The sequence below is a fragment of the Trypanosoma brucei genome, chromosome 7, assembly GCF_000210295.1.
Source record: "Trypanosoma brucei gambiense DAL972 chromosome 7, complete sequence".
Lineage (NCBI taxonomy): Eukaryota > Euglenozoa > Kinetoplastea > Trypanosomatida > Trypanosomatidae > Trypanosoma > Trypanosoma brucei.
Genome location: NC_026740.1, coordinates 503,691 through 522,811, shown reverse-complemented (window position 1 = coordinate 522,811; position 19,121 = coordinate 503,691). Strand labels below are relative to the sequence as shown.

General features: G+C 34.2%; 6 protein-coding genes across 6 annotated transcripts; 5 read left to right on the top strand and 1 right to left on the bottom strand.

The window, feature by feature from the left end:
* Window positions 1-1,597: 1,597 nt before the first annotated feature.
* On the top strand, window positions 1,598-3,322 carry TbgDal_VII2120 (retrotransposon hot spot (RHS) protein, putative; the record flags this gene model as incomplete). The annotated part of the gene is made up of 1 exon (XM_011776227.1): window positions 1,598-3,322. The coding sequence occupies one exon, from the start codon at window positions 1,598-1,600 to the stop codon at window positions 3,320-3,322; it is 1,725 nt and encodes a 574-aa protein (XP_011774529.1).
* A 35-nt stretch (window positions 3,323-3,357) lies between these two features.
* TbgDal_VII2117 (hypothetical protein, unlikely) lies at window positions 3,358-3,672 on the bottom strand (the record flags this gene model as incomplete). Its single annotated transcript, XM_011776226.1, has 1 exon — window positions 3,358-3,672. One exon carries the CDS (start codon window positions 3,670-3,672, stop codon window positions 3,358-3,360), a length of 315 nt encoding a protein of 104 aa, XP_011774528.1.
* A 3,505-nt stretch (window positions 3,673-7,177) lies between these two features.
* On the top strand, window positions 7,178-7,537 carry TbgDal_VII2115 (hypothetical protein, unlikely; the record flags this gene model as incomplete). The annotated part of the gene is made up of 1 exon (XM_011776225.1): window positions 7,178-7,537. One exon carries the CDS (start codon window positions 7,178-7,180, stop codon window positions 7,535-7,537), a length of 360 nt encoding a protein of 119 aa, XP_011774527.1.
* A 75-nt stretch (window positions 7,538-7,612) lies between these two features.
* Window positions 7,613-9,238, top strand: TbgDal_VII2110 (retrotransposon hot spot (RHS) protein, putative; the record flags this gene model as incomplete). Its single annotated transcript, XM_011776224.1, has 1 exon — window positions 7,613-9,238. One exon carries the CDS (start codon window positions 7,613-7,615, stop codon window positions 9,236-9,238), a length of 1,626 nt encoding a protein of 541 aa, XP_011774526.1.
* A 3,519-nt stretch (window positions 9,239-12,757) lies between these two features.
* On the top strand, window positions 12,758-14,833 carry TbgDal_VII2100 (retrotransposon hot spot (RHS) protein, putative; the record flags this gene model as incomplete). The annotated part of the gene is made up of 1 exon (XM_011776223.1): window positions 12,758-14,833. One exon carries the CDS (start codon window positions 12,758-12,760, stop codon window positions 14,831-14,833), a length of 2,076 nt encoding a protein of 691 aa, XP_011774525.1.
* A 3,506-nt stretch (window positions 14,834-18,339) lies between these two features.
* On the top strand, window positions 18,340-19,119 carry TbgDal_VII2090 (retrotransposon hot spot (RHS) protein,(fragment); the record flags this gene model as incomplete). Its single annotated transcript, XM_011776222.1, has 1 exon — window positions 18,340-19,119. A coding segment is annotated over one exon (780 nt), but the record flags the coding sequence as incomplete, so codon positions are not given.
* Between the last annotated feature and the right edge of the window lie 2 nt (window positions 19,120-19,121).

The window sequence follows — 19,121 nt, the reverse complement described above, 5'->3', positions numbered from 1 at the left end:
TATATGAAGTGTAGTATCTTATATAATGGAAGTCCCATGTAGTTTCCTTAAGGTAATTCTTTTCTTCTATTATTACTCTTGTGTTAATATTTGTACAATTATTTATTTGTATCTTCCAAAAGGAACATTACGACATCAGTTTAAAGAAAGGAAGTAAATAATATATGATTGTTGTTTGGTATATGAAAAATAAAAAGAATATGTATAGTGACAATATGCGATATATTTAGGGATGTAGGAAATGATGAGTGATATAGTAATAGAGTACTTCTTTTTCATTATTGGATACTACAATTTAATAAAGACACATGATTTCCAATGACAGAAAGCATGTATTTGTGTCTTGACGCGAGTGGAAGAACAACTTTACTATTCCCTAAACTTTATTTCCATGATTAAATTTTACGAGTGAGTGAGTACAATATAGGGAAAAATTAAGATAAAATATGCACATGATTTCTACTCACACAACGCTATGCTCACATAGATGTATCTTAAGTTTCCATCATTCTCCATTACATTTTATTTTTTATATTCCTTTGATTCCTTACACTTCTTATATTCCATGTAATATTTGCATTAAATATATTGACTATATTGAGTATATTGAATATATTCCTTTATTCAGTGTTGTCAGTGTTATGTAACTATTGCATATATTTTCCACATGTGGTGAATCACTGCAGAAGATTTGAGATATTATATAATATTTTATTGTTCACAGAAAATTTATCCTTTGTTTCCTTATTCTCATAATTCAATTTTCCTTAAACTTTCAATTTTTTTGCGTGTACTGAAAGAATACGTGAACAATTGCAAATGCAACTAGGAAATAAAAAAATAAATGATCTTAATATCTTCACATATTCCTTAGTGTCAAAGATGAGAGTTCCCAAACAAGGAGACAACAAGATAATGTTGAAAGTGTTTAATAATGAGATGAGATACCATCCCAATATTTAACAGTACAGAAGATATTTGTGTTGGGTTTTGTATGTTACGGTTTACACTCAAACATTGTCGTCTATGCTGTGAAATGGAGCCAAGATGTTATAATGAATAACAGTTTGTATGTGCAGTATATGCTGATGCTTTGAGTTAATGTTCTTTCGATGTTATAATTAAGAACCTTTGTGACATACGTTGTCCTCATTATTACGTGTGCAATGTATAATCTATTATTGTAAATTCTGTTTATCTCATTATTAATACTATTGTTTATTATTTCAAAAAGTATGACATATTATACTATATGCATACATATTATATTATATGAAATAGTAGTATTCTTCACTTAGGATTTCGTGTTTGTTATCTCTCATATCTAAAAATCTTATTACTCATGCTTTCATACAGAATATTTAATTGATTGAACATCACTATTCAATATATGCAAGGGGTTGTTAAGGGGTTTAACTGTAAGGAGGGGTTATAATTTGTTCTGTTAGTTTATGATATTCATGAACTGTATATATGTGTTGCTTGATAGTGTGTACACATCATTCCCTTCATTTTACTATTTGATTTAACACACACACACATATGTGCAGAAAGTAACACAATATTACCTATTTAAAGTTATTATTTTGAGATAGGAATGATTCAAAACAACGGCAATATGAGAAATACTCAGAATGTGTTTAACGAACGGTTTAATCGTGCACAAGGTGAAGTGCAGGAACAAGGTGGACGACAGATGCAGAATCCATCGGTAACTGGAAAAAGGAAATCTCGTGAAGAGGAGTTATATGAGTCTCTGTATTATGCGAAGTGGAGTTATGTGATGTCAGGTTATAATCAAGAGCCACTCGGTATGAAGGTATTCTTTGGAAGACCACAACACATATGGACGGAAGAAGAAGTGGATATAACTCCTGAACATTGTGAAGTTGATGCGGAACTTGAGGAGAGACCCACTGGCCTGGAGATCTTTGTCCTTACATCAAAGATATGTAACCCATCATGCGGATTTCAATGTTCTCTCATTAGTTTATATGGGGGAAATGGAGGTCATATTTACGTCCGTCGTGAAATGATGCGTGTGTGGTATATAATACAACGAAAATTAAATGCATGGTGGGTGCAAAAGACAGAGAGCACACCACCAACACACATTGTCATTGGTATATCTGGTATTGGAAAATCATGTGGAGTTGGATCATTTTTACTTCATTCCCTACTTCACTTCCATGAAGGAATGCTTGATGTCGTTGTGTATTTCACGGATGCCAAAGCTTACCTTATATACAACAAGAAGGGGAATGAGGAAGGGAGGGTTGTATTGTACAAGAGAAAAGACGCCACTAATGTTATTAAAGAAATGCGTTTGAAAAAAAGAGGGCATATTATTTTTGATACTGATGGACCTGATGAGACTCCGCCTTATGAGACCCCAAGAAATGTTTGGGGTGTGACTGTCCTCGCACCCCCAGATGGAGTTCGCTACAAGTACTGGATGAAGAACCTGGAACAAACAAGGATAATTTTAAACTGCGATGACGTACGTGACATTAAGGCGTTTGTGGCCTGGAAGAAACTGTCCCTATTTCCCAACTATACAACTCTCGATGAAAATGCTCGTTTGAAGGTTAAGGAAGAACTAGAGGATGAGTGGAGGTTGGTGGAGAGACGTGTTGACGTTGTGGGGCCGCTGCCTCGTTATGTTTTCAGTAATGGAGCTGGCTGTCGTGAGGCGGCGGTAATAAGGTATCTAAGCAGTCTCAGTTGTAATAGACGAGATGGCTATGATATGATGATGGGAAAATATTTTGAATGGAAAGGTAATCATTTCACAGAATCGTTAATAAAGATTGTACGGGAGAGGAGCAGATATGGAAACCTCGAATCATACCACTGTAGACCTCTATCAGTTGCCATTGGGAATATGATACTCTGTACGCTGTTTGCAGATGTTGCGGAAAGTATGTCATCCCATGAATTCATGATGGAATACGGTAAGGTCGGAGCCTACTCGCTTGAAACAAGGGCTTTGGTTTCACTTCTCTTTCCTAGAGTCTTTTGTGTGGTCACAAAACATTTGAACTACCTCCGAAGACTCGGAGAGACGGAAGACAAGCGTAGCATCCTGAAAGATATGACCCCACAACAGTTTCAACTTGTTGAACAAATGTTCTTACCAAAAACTGGACAGAATGCAATTGGAAACTGTAAATACAAGGTGCTCTACAGGTCATTGGAGGAGAGTGAGCTTTTTGTGGAGGCTTTTTCTTTGTGGAAGATTACTCTAGAAGGGTTGCGGATATGCGGGATGGTTTTCCACAACTGGGAGTTGCCTCAAAGACTATTGTGCTTATTCAAATAACAGATAATTACAGGAAAGAAGCAAGTGTTTCAGAGTTACAGGAATTTATGACAAACATTGCAAGGTATTTTTCCGATTGGGATACCTTTTCTCGTAACATGGCATGGGAGATGATATATGTTAATGCTATTTATGGTGGTGTGATTAAGACGCGGCAACGATGTGTGAACAACAACACCGCTGATGCTGAGCAACAAACTGAGGAAACACAAGTATTTTGGGATGGTATTGACCAGTATCAAATAACATTTGATAAAAAGATACAGAAAGAGCTTATAATAGCGTATCATGAAGAGAGAAAATATCGAGATGCACCAGCATTCACACGGAAATGAGGTCATGAGTAGCATCCTATTGTGAAGACCATTTCGTCACTTTTACATATAACATGTTAGAGGTTGGAAAAAACATATTGTATTCCTTCTGTTTCTTCATTGTAATTCTTTTAATTTTCCTTTTGTGTTGCAGGAGGGTTGTGAAGTTAACTTTATCTGACAATGAAGTATAACTCACATGCACCTTTATAGTTTTTTTGTTATTGTACCTTTCCTTCAAATAAATGAGTAAATATATTAAGCATAAAATTTCTTTTACGTCTTTGTTTTGTTGAAATACACTTGTACAAGATGCAAGAAGAGATTTCATTTATTTATTATTTTTTTTTCTGTCAATGGGCAAAGCTACTCAAACGCGTCAGCACACAGTGATGAATACAGAATATGGGATGCAGTGCTTGCCGTATTTACTTCATTTGTTTTTTTTCATTTATTTCAGTAACAATCACTAATCTACAAATGCTATAGTGAAGTGATTGTTGTTTCCACACATGTGGTTAAGCTTTAAGTTGTCTAATAAAATTCAAAACTATTATTGTATTCTAATGAAACTTCCTTGACGTACATAACCCCTCTTATAGTTTACATCACTCCCCCATGCATTTATATTTAGTATTTAATGTTTTAGTTTCTGTTCAACGTATGATTTGTATTGCAGAGTTCATCACATGGAAGGCATCATTATGACTAACTATCGCACATTAGTTGTTGTATCTTCTGTGGAAGTATTCATGGCACAGCGCTGCAGTACTTTAGAGTATTGTATGAAACAGTATTTATGCCTTTCAGAGAATTATTACTATTTGCATTTCAGTGACATCTACTGTTCATTTCATTAGATAATAATACTTCAAATAATTATGCAGATATTCAAAAGCTGTACCTTTTGTAAATATGGATTTACACATATGTAATGTTGAAGAACTGATATGTGGTGTGTCTCAAAACCATTCTCTCTCTCTCTCTCTCTCTATATATATATATATATCAATAAAGTGCTTGTATCTTTGAGTAGTGGAATAATTTCATTAACATATGTAATTCAACTCAGCTATAAATGAAATAAACAAAATCAAGTAAGCTTTATTGCTTATAGTGAAGTATTAATTTAATAATTTGATATTTTGTATTTTTACTATATGCTATATGTAAAGCAAGTGAATAACTCCTGTGTGATGAATAGGTGGAAGAGATGACGAGTCCAGTAGTTTATGCAATACAAAAGCACAAGGAGAAACATGAGACTATTTTCATTTTATCATACTGACACATGCATGAAACAACAAAAATAGGTTACATGCAGCATGTCTATATGTTAGAAGCGTGCGACGTGTAACCGAGAGACTCATTCCAGTTTTTATGTCGATAATTGCTTATGCTTTTATCTTTCTTTTTATTTATTTTGGAAAGGAGATGGATTGCACATAAGATATTTACATAACTATCAAAATATGAAATGGACGAAAGAAGCAAATATCAGTGTCCCTCACAGAGTGTGAAATATTGCAGTAGCGATAAGCAGGATTTCATTCAAATATTAAAGTGACTTATAGCCACAAAGTGGAGTGCTGTATATATATTTGTAACCCAACAGAACTGTGGTGACGAGAAGAAATCAAAGAAACACTGTATGAGTATAGTTATATCCGTTGCTGTTTAGATGTATCTCACCCATCAATAGCATTTGCATCTGCAGAAATAAATAGGGACAAATGATATTGTTTGAGACATTCTTGTTCAATAGGTTAGAAGGTAGGAATATTGTTTTGTCCCTTCACTCCTCATGCGGGGGAACCTGTCTCAACACTGCTGACTAACTTAATCCATAAAAGAAATCAGTTGCAAAGCAGTGTCTACTGAAGGATTGCCGATACACTGAGGACAAATAAAAGATACAACCACTGTTACGTATTTCCCCCTTATATGAAGTGTAGTATCTTATATAATGGAAGTTCCATGTAGTTTCCTTAAGGTAATTCTTTTCTTCTATTATTACTCTTGTGTTAATATTTGTTCAATTATTTATTTGTATCTTCCAAAAGGAACATTACGACATCAGTTTAAAGAAAGGAAGTAAATAATATATGATTGTTGTATGGTATATGAAAAAGAAAAAGAATATGTATAGTGACAATATGCGATATATTTAGGGATGTAGGAAATGATGAGTGATATAGTAATAGAGTACTTCTTTTTCATTATTGGATACTACAATTTAATAAAGACACATGATTTCCAATGACAGAAAGCATGTATTTGTGTCTTGATGCGAGTGGAAGAACAACTTTACTATTCCCTAAACTTTATTTCCATGATTAAATTTTACGAGTGAGTGAGTACAATATAGGGAAAAATTAAGATAAAATATGCACATGATTTCTACTCACACAACGCTATGCTCACATAGATGTATCTTAAGTTTCCATCATTCTCCATTACATTTTATTTTTTATATTCCTTTGATTCCTTACACTTCTTATATTCCATGTAATATTTGCATTAAATATATTGACTATATTGACTATATTGAATATATTCCTTTATTCAGTGTTGTCAGTGTTATGTAACTATTGCATATATTTTCCACATGTGGTGAATCACTGCAGAAGATTTAAAATATTATATAATATTTTATTGTTCACAGAAAATTTATCCTTTGTTTCCTTATTCTCATAATTCAATTTTCCTTAAACTTTCAATTTTTTTGCGTGTACTGAAAGAATATGTGAACAATTGCAAATGCAACTAGGAAATAAAAAAATAAATGATCTTAGTATCTTCACATATTCCTTAGTGTCAAAGATGAGAGTTCCCAAACAAGGAGACAACAAGATAATGTTGAAAGTGTTTAATAATGAGATGAGATACCATCCCAATATTTAACAGTACAGAAGATATTTGTGTTGGGTTTTGTATGTTACGGTTTACACTCAAACATTGTCGTCTATGCTGTGAGATGGAGCCAAGATGTTATAATGAATAACAGTTTGTATGTGCATGTTTGCTGATGCTTTGAGTTAATGTTCTTTCGATGTTATAATTAAGAACCTTTGTGACATACGTTGTCCTCATTATTACGTGTGCAATGTATAATCTATTATTGTAAATTCTGTTTATCTCATTATTAATACTATTGTTTATTATTTCAAAAAGTATGACATGTTATACTATATGCATACATATTATATTATATGAAATAGTAGTATTCTTCACTTATGGTTTCGTGTTTGTTATCTCTCATATCTAAAAATCTTATTACTCATGCTTTCATACAGAATATTTAATTGATTGAACGTCACTATTCAATATATGCAAGGGGTTGTGAAGGGGTTTAACTGTAAGGAGAGGTTATAATTTGTTCTGTTAGTTTATGATATTCATGAACTGTATATATGTGTTGCTTGATAGTGTGTACACATCATTCCCTTCATTTTACTATTTGATTTAACACACACACACACATATATGTTCAGAAAGTAACGCAATATTACCTATTTAAAGTTATTATTTTGAGATAGGAATGATTCAAAACAACGGCAATATGGGAAATACTCAGAATGTGTTTAACGAACGGTTTAATCGTGCACAAGGTGAAGTGCAGGAACGAGGTGGACGACAGATGCAGAATCCATCGGTAACTGGAAAAAGGAAATCTCGTGAAGAGGAGTTATATGAGTCTCTGTATTATGCGAAGTGGAGTTATGTGATGTCAGGTTATAATCAAGAGCCACTCGGTATGAAGGTATTCTTTGGAAGACCACAACACATATGGACGGAAGAAGAAGTGGATATAACTCCTGAACATTGTGAAGTTGATGCGGAACTTGAGGAGAGACCCACTGGCCTGGAGATCTTTGTCCTTACATCAAAGATGGGTTAGCCATCATGCGGATTTCAATGTTGTCTCATTAGTTTATATGGGGGAAATGGAGGTCATATTTACGTCCGTCGTGAAATGATGCGTGTGTGGTATATAATACAACGAAAATTAAATGCATGGTGGGTGGAAAAGACAGAGAGCACACCACCAACACACATTGTCATTGGTATATCTGGTATTGGAAAATCATGTGGAGTTGGATCATTTTTACTTCATTCCCTACTTCACTTCCATGAAGGAATGCTTGATGTCGTTGTGTATTTCACGGATGTGGACGCTTACCTTATATACAACAAGAAGGGGAATGAGGAAGGGAGGGTTGTATTGTACGAGAGAGAAGACGTTATTAATGTTATTGAAGAAATGCGTTTGAAAAAAAGAGGGCATATTATTTTTGATATTAATAGTCCTAAGGAGACTCTGCCTTATGAGATCCCAAGAAATGTTTGGGGTGTGACTGTCCTCGCAACCCCAGATGGAGTTCGCTACAAGTACTGGATGAAGAACCTGGAACAAACAAGGATAATTTTAAACTGCGATGACGTACGTGACATTAAGGCGTTTGTGGCCTGGAAGAAACTGTCCCTATTTCCCAACTATACGACTCTCGATGAAAATGCTCGTGCGAAGGTTAAGGAAGAACTAGAGGATGAGTGGAGGTTGGTGGAGAGACGTGTTGACTTTGTGGGGCCGCTGCCTCGTTATGTTTTCAGTAATGGAGCTGGCCGTCGTGAGGCGGCGGTAATAAGGTATCTAAGCAGTCTCAGTTGTAATAGACGAGATGGCTATGATATGATGATGGGAAAATATTTTGAATGGAAAGGTAATCATTTCACAGAATCGTTAATAAAGATTGTACGGGAGAGGAGCAGATATGGAAACCTCGAATCATACCACTGTAGACCTCTATCAGTTGCCATTGGGAATATGATACTCTGTACGCTGTTTTCAACTGTTGCAACACTGATGGTTGAGAAACATAGTGAAAGCGTATACGGTAAGGTCGGAGCCTACTCGCTTGAAACAAGGGCTTTGGTTTCACTTCTCTTTCCTGGAGTCTTTTGTGTGGTCACAAAACATTTGAACTACCTCCGAAGACTCGGAGAGACGGAAGACAAGCGTAGCATCCTGAAAGATATGACCCCACAACAGTTTCAACTTGTTGAACAAATGTTCTTACCAAAAACTGGACAGAATGCAATTGGAAACTGTAAATACAAAGTGCTCTACAGGTCATTGGAGGAGAGTGAGCTTTTTGTGGATGGCTTTTTCTTTGTGGAAGATTGCTCTAGAAGGGTTGCGGATATGCGGGATGGTTTTCCACAACTGGGAGTTGCCTCAAAGACTATTGTGCTTATTCAAATAACAGATAATTACAGGAAAGAAGCAAGTGTTTCAGAGTTACAGGAATTTATGACAAACATTGCAAGGTATTTTTCCGATTGGGATACCTTTTCTCGTAACATGGCATGGGAGATGATATATGTTAATGCTATTTATGGTGGTGTGATTAAGACGCGGCAACGATGTGTGAACAACAACACCGCTGATGCTGAGCAACAAACTGAGGAAACACAAGTATTTTGGGATGGTATTGACCAGTATCAAATAACATTTGATAACAAGATACAGAAAGAGCTTATAATAGCGTATCATGAAGAGAGAAAATATCGAGATGCACCAGCATTCACACGGAAATGAGGTCATGAGTAGCATCCTATTGTGAAGACCATTTCGTCACTTTTACATATAACATGTTAGAGGTTGGAAAAAACATATTGTATTCCTTCTGTTTCTTCATTGTAATTCTTTTAATTTTCCTTTTGTGTTTCAGGAGGGTTGTGAAGTTAACTTTATCTGACAATGAAGTATAACTCACATGCACCTTTATAGTTTTTTGGCTATTGTACCTTTCCTTCAAATAAATGAGTAAATATATTAAGCATAAAATTTCTTTTACGTCTTTGTTTTGTTGAAATACACTTGTGCAAGATGCAAGAAGAGATTTCATTTATTTATTATTTTTTTTTCTGTCAATGGGCAAAGCTACTCAAACGCGTCAGCACACAGTGATGAATACAGAATATGGGATGCAGTGCTTGCCGTATTTACTTCATTTGTTTTTTTTCATTTATTTCAGTAACAATCACTAATCTACAAATGCTATAGTGAAGTGATTGTTGTTTCCACACATGTGGTTAAGCTTTAAGTTGTCTAATAAAATTCAAAACTATTATTGTATTCTAATGAAACTTTCTTGACGTACATAAACCCTCTTATAGTTTACATCACTTCCCCATGTATTTATATTTAGTATTTAATGTTTTAGTTTCTGTTCAACGTATGATTTGTATTGCAGAGTTCATCACATGGAAGGCATCATTATGACTAACTATCGCACATTAGTTGTTGTATCTTCTGTGGAAGTATTCATGGCATAGCGCTGCATTACTTTAGAGTATTGTGTGAAACAGTATTTATGCCTTTCAGAGGATTATTACTATTTGCATTTTAGTGACATCTACTGTTCACTTCATTAGATAATAATACTTCAAATAATTATGCAGATATTCAAAAGCTGTACCTTTTGTAAATATGGATTTACACATATGTAATGTTGAAGAACTGATATGTGGTGTGTCTCAAAACCATTCTCTCTCTCTCTCTCTATATATATATATATATATATCAATAAAGTGTTTGTATCTTTGAGTAGTGGAATAATTTCATTAACATATGTAATTCAACTCAGATATAAATGAAATAAACAAAATCAAGTAAGCTTTATTGCTTATAGTGAAGTATTAATTTAATAATTTGATATTTTGTATTTTTACTGTATGCTACATGTAAAGCAAGTGAACAACTCCTGTGTGATGAATAGATGGAAGAGATGACGAGTCCAGTAGTTTATGCAATACAAAAGCACAAGGAGAAACATGAGACTATTTTCATTTTATCATACTGACACATGCATGAAACAACAAAAATAGGTTACATGCAGCATGTCTATATGTTAGAAGCGTGCGACGTGTAACCGAGAGACTCATTCCAGTTTTTATGTCGATAATTGCTTATGCTTTTATCTTTCTTTTTATTTATTTTGGAAAGGAGATGGATTGCACATAAGATATTTACATAACTATCAAAATATGAAATGGACGAAAGAAGCAAATATCAGTGTCCCTCACAGAGTGTGAAATATTGCAGTAGCGATAGGCAGGATTTCATTCAAATATTAAAGAGACTTATAGCCACAAAGTGGAGTGCTGTGTATATATTTGTAACCCAACAGAACTGTGGTGACGAGAAGAAATCAAAGAAACACTGTATGAGTATAGTTATATCCGTTGCTGTTTAGATGTATCTCACCCATCAATAGCATTTGCATCTGCAGAAATAAATAGGGACAAATGATATTGTTTGAGACATTCTTGTTCAATAGGTTAGAAGGTAGGAATATTGTTTTGTCCCTTCACTCCTCATGCGGGGGAACCTGTCTCAACACTGCTGACTAACTTAATCCATAAAAGAAATCAGTTGCAAAGCAGCGTCTACTGAAGGATTGCCGATACACTGAGGACAAAATAAGAGATACAACCACTGTTACGTATTTCCCCCTTATATGAAGTGTAGTATCTTATATAATGGAAGTTCCATGTAGTTTCCTTAAGGTAATTCTTTTCTTCTATCATTACTCTTGTGTTAATATTTGTACAATTATTTATTTGTATCTTCCAAAAGGAACATTACGACATCAGGTTAAAGAAAGGAAGTAAATAATATATGATTGTTGTTTGGTATATGAAAAAGAAAAAGAATATGTATAGTGACAATATGCGATATATTTAGGGATGTAGGAAATGATGAGTGATATAGTAATAGAGTACTTCTTTTTCATTATTGGATACTACAATTTAATAAAGACACATGATTTCCAATGACAGAAAGCATGTATTTGTGTCTTGATGCGAGTGGAAGAACAACTTTACTATTCCCTAAACTTTATTTCCATGATTAAATTTTACGAGTGAGTGAGTACAATATAGGGAAAGATTAAGATAAAATATGCACATGATTTCTACTCACACAACGCTATGCTCACATAGATGTATCTTAAGTTTCCATCATTCTCCATTACATTTTATTTTTTATATTCCTTTGATTCCTTACACTTCTTATATTCCATGTAATATTTGCATTAAATATATTGACTATATTGAGTATATTGAATATATTCCTTTATTCAGTGTTGTCAGTGTTATGTAACTATTGCATATATTTTCCACATGTGGTGAATCACTGCAGAAGATTTGAGATATTATATAATATTTTATTGTTCACAGAAAATTTATCCTTTGTTTCCTTATTCTCATAATTCAATTTTCCTTAAACTTTCAATTTTTTTGCGTGTACTGAAAGAATATGTGAACAATTGCAAATGCAACTAGGAAATAAAAAAATAAATGATCTTAGTATCTTCACATATTCCTTAGTGTCAAAGATGAGAGTTCCCAAACAAGGAGACAACAAGATAATGTTGAAAGTGTTTAATAATGAGATGAGATACCATCCCAATATTTAACAGTACAGAAGATATTTGTGTTGGGTTTTGTATGTTACGGTTTACACTCAAACATTGTCGTCTATGCTGTGAGATGGAGCCAAGATGTTATAATGAATAACAGTTTGTATGTGCATATATGCTGATGCTTTGAGTTAATGTTCTTTCGATGTTATAATTAAGAACCTTTGTGACATACGTTGTCCTCATTATTACGTGTGCAATGTATAATCTATTATTGTAAATTCTGTTTATCTCATTATTAATACTATTGTTTATTATTTCAAAAAGTATGACATATTATACTATATGCATACATATTATATTATATGAAATAGTAGTATTCTTCACTTAGGATTTCGTGTTTGTTATCTCTCATATCTAAAAATCTTATTACTCATGCTTTCATACAGAATATTTAATTGATTGAACATCACTATTCAATATATGCAAGGGGTTGTTAAGGGGTTTAACTGTAAGGAGGGGTTATAATTTGTTCTGTTAGTTTATGATATTCATGAACTGTATATATGTGTTGCTTGATAGTGTGTACACATCATTCCCTTCATTTTACTATTTGATTTAACACACACACAAACATATGTTCAGAAAGTAACGCAATATTACCTATTTAAAGTTATTATTTTGAGATAGGAATGATTCAAAACAACGGCAATATGAGAAATACTCAGAATGTGTTTAACGAACGGTTTAATCGTGCACAAGGTGAAGTGCAGGAACAAGGTGGACGACAGATGCAGAATCCATCGGTAACTGGAAAAAGGAAATCTCGTGAAGAGGAGTTATATGAGTCTCTGTATTATGCGAAGTGGAGTTATGTGATGTCAGGTTATAATCAAGAGCCACTCGGTATGAAGGTATTCTTTGGAAGACCACAACACATATGGACGGAAGAAGAAGTGGATATAACTCCTGAACATTGTGAAGTTGATGCGGAACTTGAGGAGAGACCCACTGGCCTGGAGATCTTTGTCCTTACATCAAAGATATGTAACCCATCATGCGGATTTCAATGTTCTCTCATTAGTTTATATGGGGGAAATGGAGGTCATATTTACGTCCGTCGTGAAATGATGCGTGTGTGGTATATAATACAACGAAAATTAAATGCATGGTGGGTGGAAAAGACAGAGAGCACACCACCAACACACATTATCATTGGTATTCCAGGGACTGGAAAATCATGTGGAGTTGGATCATTTTTACTTCATTCCCTACTTCACTTCCATGAAGGAATGCTTGATGTCGTTGTGTATTTCACGGATGCCAAAGCTTACCTTATATACAACAAGAAGGGGAATGAGGAAGGGAGGGTTGTATTGTACAAGAGAAAAGACGTCACTAATGTTATTAAAGAAATGCGTTTGAAAAAAAGAGGGCATATTATTTTTGATACTGATGGACCTGATGAGACTCCGCCTTATGAGACCCAATATCTTGGGTGGGGCATAACTACACTCAACACTCCGGATACACACTATTATGAACATTGGGAGAAGGACTATTTAAGTTGGAATGTGATTTTAAACTGCGATGACGTACGTGACATTAAGGCGTTTGTGGCCTGGAAGAAACTGTCCCTATTTCCCAACTATACGACTCTCGATGAAAATGCTCGTGCGAAGGTTATGGAAGAACTAGAGGATGAGTGGAGGTTGGTGGAGAGACGTGTTGACGTTGTGGGGCCGCTGCCTCGTTATGTTTTCAGCAAGCAAAGTTACACCAACCGGCTGCAGGATATCAGTGATTACCTAAGAAGCCTAGAAAATGAGAAGAAAGAAGAGTATGAAACGATTCTGGAAAAATATTTTACGTGGAAAAGTGAAAAAGTGGTTCACAGTTTAGTGAAGATTGTACGGGAGGGGAGCGGATATGGCAACCTCGAATCATACCACTGTAGACCTCTATCAGTTGCCATTGGGAATATGATACTCTGTACGCTGTTTGCAACTGTTGCAACACTGATGGTTGAGAAACATAGTGAAAGCGTATACGGTAAGGTCGGAGCCTACTCGCTTGAAACAAGGGCTTTGGTTTCACTTCTCTTTCCTAGAGTCTTTTGTGTGGTCACAAAACATTTGAACTACCTCCGAAGACTCGGAGAGACGGAAGACAAGCGTAGCATCCTGAAAGATATGACCCCACAACAGTTTCAAATTTTTGAACAAAAGTTCTTACCAAAAACTGGACAGAATGCAATTGGAAACTGTAAATACAAGGTGCTCTACAGGTCATTGGAGGAGAGTAAGCTTTTTGTGGATGGCTTTTTCTTTGTGGAAGATTGCTCTAGAAGGGTTGCGGATATGAGGGATGGTTTTCCACAACTGGGAGTTGCCTCAAAGACTATTGTGCTTATTCAAATAACAGATAATTACAGGAAAGAAGCAAGTGTTTCAGAGTTACAGGAATTTATGACAAACATTGCAAGGTATTTTTCCGATTGGGATACCTTTTCTCGTAACATGGCATGGGAGATGATATATGTTAATGCTATTTATGGTGGTGTGATTAAGACGCGGCAACGATGTGTGAACAACAACACCGCTGATGCTGAGCAACAAACTGAGGAAACACAAGTATTTTGGGATGGTATTGACCAGTATCAAATAACATTTGATAACAAGATACAGAAAGAGCTTATAATAGCGTATCATGAAGAGAGAAAATATCGAGATGCACCAGCATTCACACGGAAACGAGGTCATGAGTAGCATCCTATTGTGAAGACCATTTCGTCACTTTTACATATAACATGTTAGAGGTTGGAAAAAACATATTGTATTCCTTCTGTTTCTTCATTGTAATTCTTTTAATTTTCCTTTTGTGTTTCAGGAGGGTTGTGAAGTTAACTTTATCTGACAATGAAGTATAACTCACATGCACCTTTATAGTTTTTTGGCTATTGTACCTTTCCTTCAAATAAATGAGTAAATATATTAAGCATAAAATTTCTTTTACGTCTTTGTTTTGTTGAAATACACTTGTGCAAGATGCAAGAAGAGATTTCATTTATTTATTATTTTTTTTTCTGTCAATGGGCAAAGCTACTCAAACGCGTCAGCACACAGTGATGAATACAGAATATGGGATGCAGTGCTTGCCGTATTTACTTCATTTGTTTTTTTCATTTATTTCAGTAACAATCACTAATCTACAAATGCTATAGTGAAGTGATTGTTGTTTCCACACATGTGGTTAAGCTTTAAGTTGTTTAATAAAATTCAAAACTATTATTGTATTCTAATGAAACTTTCTTGACGTACATAAACCCTCTTATAGTTTACATCACTTCCCCATGTATTTATATTTAGTATTTAATGTTTTAGTTTCTGTTCAACGTATGATTTGTATTGCAGAGTTCATCACATGGAAGGCATCATTATGACTAACTATCGCACATTAGTTGTTGTATCTTCTGTGGAAGTATTCATGGCATAGCGCTGCATTACTTTAGAGTATTGTGTGAAACAGTATTTATGCCTTTCAGAGGATTATTACTATTTGCATTTCAGTGACATCTACTGTTCATTTCATTAGATAATAATACTTCAAATAATTATGCAGATATTCAAAAGCTGTACCTTTTGTAAATATGGATTTACACATATGTAATGTTGAAGAACTGATATGTGGTGTGTCTCAAAACCATTCTCTCTCTCTCTCTCTCTATATATATATATATATATCAATAAAGTGTTTGTATCTTTGAGTAGTGGAATAATTTCATTAACATATGTAATTCAACTCAGATATAAATGAAATAAACAAAATCAAGTAAGCTTTATTGCTTATAGTGAAGTATTAATTTAATAATTTGATATTTTGTATTTTTACTATATGCTACATGTAAAGCAAGTGAATAACTCCTGTGTGATGAATAGGTGGAAGAGATGACGAGTCCAGTAGTTTATGCAATACAAAAGCACAAGGAGAAACATGAGACTATTTTCATTTTATCATACTGACACATGCATGAAACAACAAAAATAGGTTACATGCAGCGTGTCTATATGTTAGAAGCGTGCGACGTGTAACCGAGAGACTCATTCCAGTTTTTATGTCGATAATTGCTTATGCTTTTATCTTTCTTTTTATTTATTTTGGAAAGGAGATGGATTGCACATAAGATATTTACATAACTATCAAAATATGAAATGGACGAAAGAAGCAAATATCAGTGTCCCTCACAGAGTGTGAAATATTGCAGTAGCGATAGGCAGGATTTCATTCAAATATTAAAGAGACTTATAGCCACAAAGTGGAGTGCTGTGTATATATTTGTAACCCAACAGAACTGTGGTGACGAGAAGAAATCAAAGAAACACTGTATGAGTATAGTTATATCCGTTGCTGTTTAGATGTATCTCACCCATCAATAGCATTTGCATCTGCAGAAATAAATAGGGACAAATGATATTGTTTGAGACATTCTTGTTCAATAGGTTAGAAGGTAGGAATATTGTTTTGTCCCTTCATTCCTCATGCGGGGGAACCTGTCTCAACACTGCTGACTAACTTAATCCATAAAAGAAATCAGTTGCAAAGCAGTGTCTACTGAAGGATTGCCGATACACTGAGGACAAAATAAGAGATACAACCACTGTTACGTATTTCCCCCTTATATGAAGTGTAGTATCTTATATAATGGAAGTTCCATGTAGTTTCCTTAAGGTAATTCTTTTCTTCTATTATTACTCTTGTGTTAATATTTGTTCAATTATTTATTTGTATCTTCCAAAAGGAACATTACAACATCAGTTTAAAGAAAGGAAGTAAATAATATATGATTGTTGTATGGTATATGAAAAAGAAAAAGAATATGTATAGTGACAATATGCGATATATTTAGGGATGTAGGAAATGATGAGTGATATAGTAATAGAGTACTTCTTTTTCATTATTGGATACTACAATTTAATAAAGACACATGATTTCCAATGACAGAAAGCATGTATTTGTGTCTTGATGCGAGTGGAAGAACAACTTTACTATTCCCTAAACTTTATTTCCATGATTAAATTTTACGAGTGAGTGAGTACAATATAGGGAAAAATTAAGATAAAATATGCACATGATTTCTACTCACACAACGCTATGCTCACATAGATGTATCTTAAGTTTCCATCATTCTCCATTACATTTTATTTTTTATATTCCTTTGATTCCTTACACTTCTTATATTCCATGTAATATTTGCATTAAATATATTGACTATATTGAGTATATTGAATATATTCCTTTATTCAGTGTTGTCAGTGTTATGTAACTATTGCATATATTTTCCACATGTGGTGAATCACTGCAGAAGATTTAAAATATTATATAATATTTTATTGTTCACAGAAAATTTATCCTTTGTTTCCTTATTCTCATAATTCAATTTTCCTTAAACTTTCAATTTTTTTGCGTGTACTGAAAGAATATGTGAACAATTGCAAATGCAACTAGGAAATAAAAAAATAAATGATCTTAGTATCTTCACATATTCCTTAGTGTCACAGATGAGAGTTCCCAAACAAGGAGACAACAAGATAATGTTGAAAGTGTTTAATAATGAGATGAGATACCATCCCAATATTTAACAGTACAGAAGATATTTGTGTTGGGTTTTGTATGTTACGGTTTACACTCAAACATTGTCGTCTATGCTGTGAAATGGAGCCAAGATGTTATAATGAATAACAGTTTGTATGTGCATATATGCTGATGCTTTGAGTTAATGTTCTTTCGATGTTATAATTAAGAACCTTTGTGACATACGTTGTCCTCATTATTACGTGTGCAATGCATAATCTATTATTGTAAATTCTGTTTATCTCATTATTAATACTATTGTTTATTATTTCAAAAAGTATGACATATTATACTATATGCATACATATTATATTATATGAAATAGTAGTATTCTTCACTTAGGATTTCGTGTTTGTTATCTCTCATATCTAAAAATCTTATTACTCATGCTTTCATACAGAATATTTAATTGATTGAACATCACTATTCAATATATGCAAGGGGTTGTTAAGGGGTTTAACTGTAAGGAGGGGTTATAATTTGTTCTGTTCGTTTATGATATTCATGAACTGTATATATGTGTTGCTTGATAGTGTGTACACATCATTCCCTTCATTTTACTATTTGATTTAACACACACACAAACATATGTTCAGAAAGTAACGCAATATTACCTATTTAAAGTTATTATTTTGAGATAGGAATGATTCAAAACAACGGCAATATGAGAAATACTCAGAATGTGTTTAACGAACGGTTTAATCGTGCACAAGGTGAAGTGCAGGAACAAGGTGGACGGCAGATGCAGAATCCATCGGTAACTGGAAAAAGGAAATCTCGTGAAGAGGAGTTATATGAGTCTCTGTATTATGCGAAGTGGAGTTATGTGATGTCAGGTTATAATCAAGAGCCACTCGGTATGAAGGTATTCTTTGGAAGACCACAACACATATGGACGGAAGAAGAAGTGGATATAACTCCTGAACATTGTGAAGTTGATGCGGAACTTGAGGAGAGACCCACTGGCCTGGAGATCTTTGTCCTTACATCAAAGATGGGTTGGCCATCAGCTACGTTTCAATTAGGTATCAATGATGAAAGTGGTATAATGGACAATAATGTCTACATCCGTCGTGAAATGATGCGTGTGTGGTATATAATACAACAAAAATTAAAAGAATGGTGGGTGCAAAAGACAGAGAGCACACCACCAACACACATTGTCATTGGTATTCCAGGGACTGGAAAATCATGTGGAGTTGGATCATTTTTACTTCATTCCCTACTTCACTTCCATGAAGGAATGCTTGATGTCGTTGTGTATTTCACGGATGCCAAAGCTTACCTTATATACAACAAGAAGGGGAATGAGGAAGGGAGGGTTGTATTGTACAAAAGAAAAGACGTCACTAATGTTATTAAAGAAATGCGTTTGAAAAAAAGAGGGCATATTATTTTTGATACTGATGGACCTGATGAGACTCC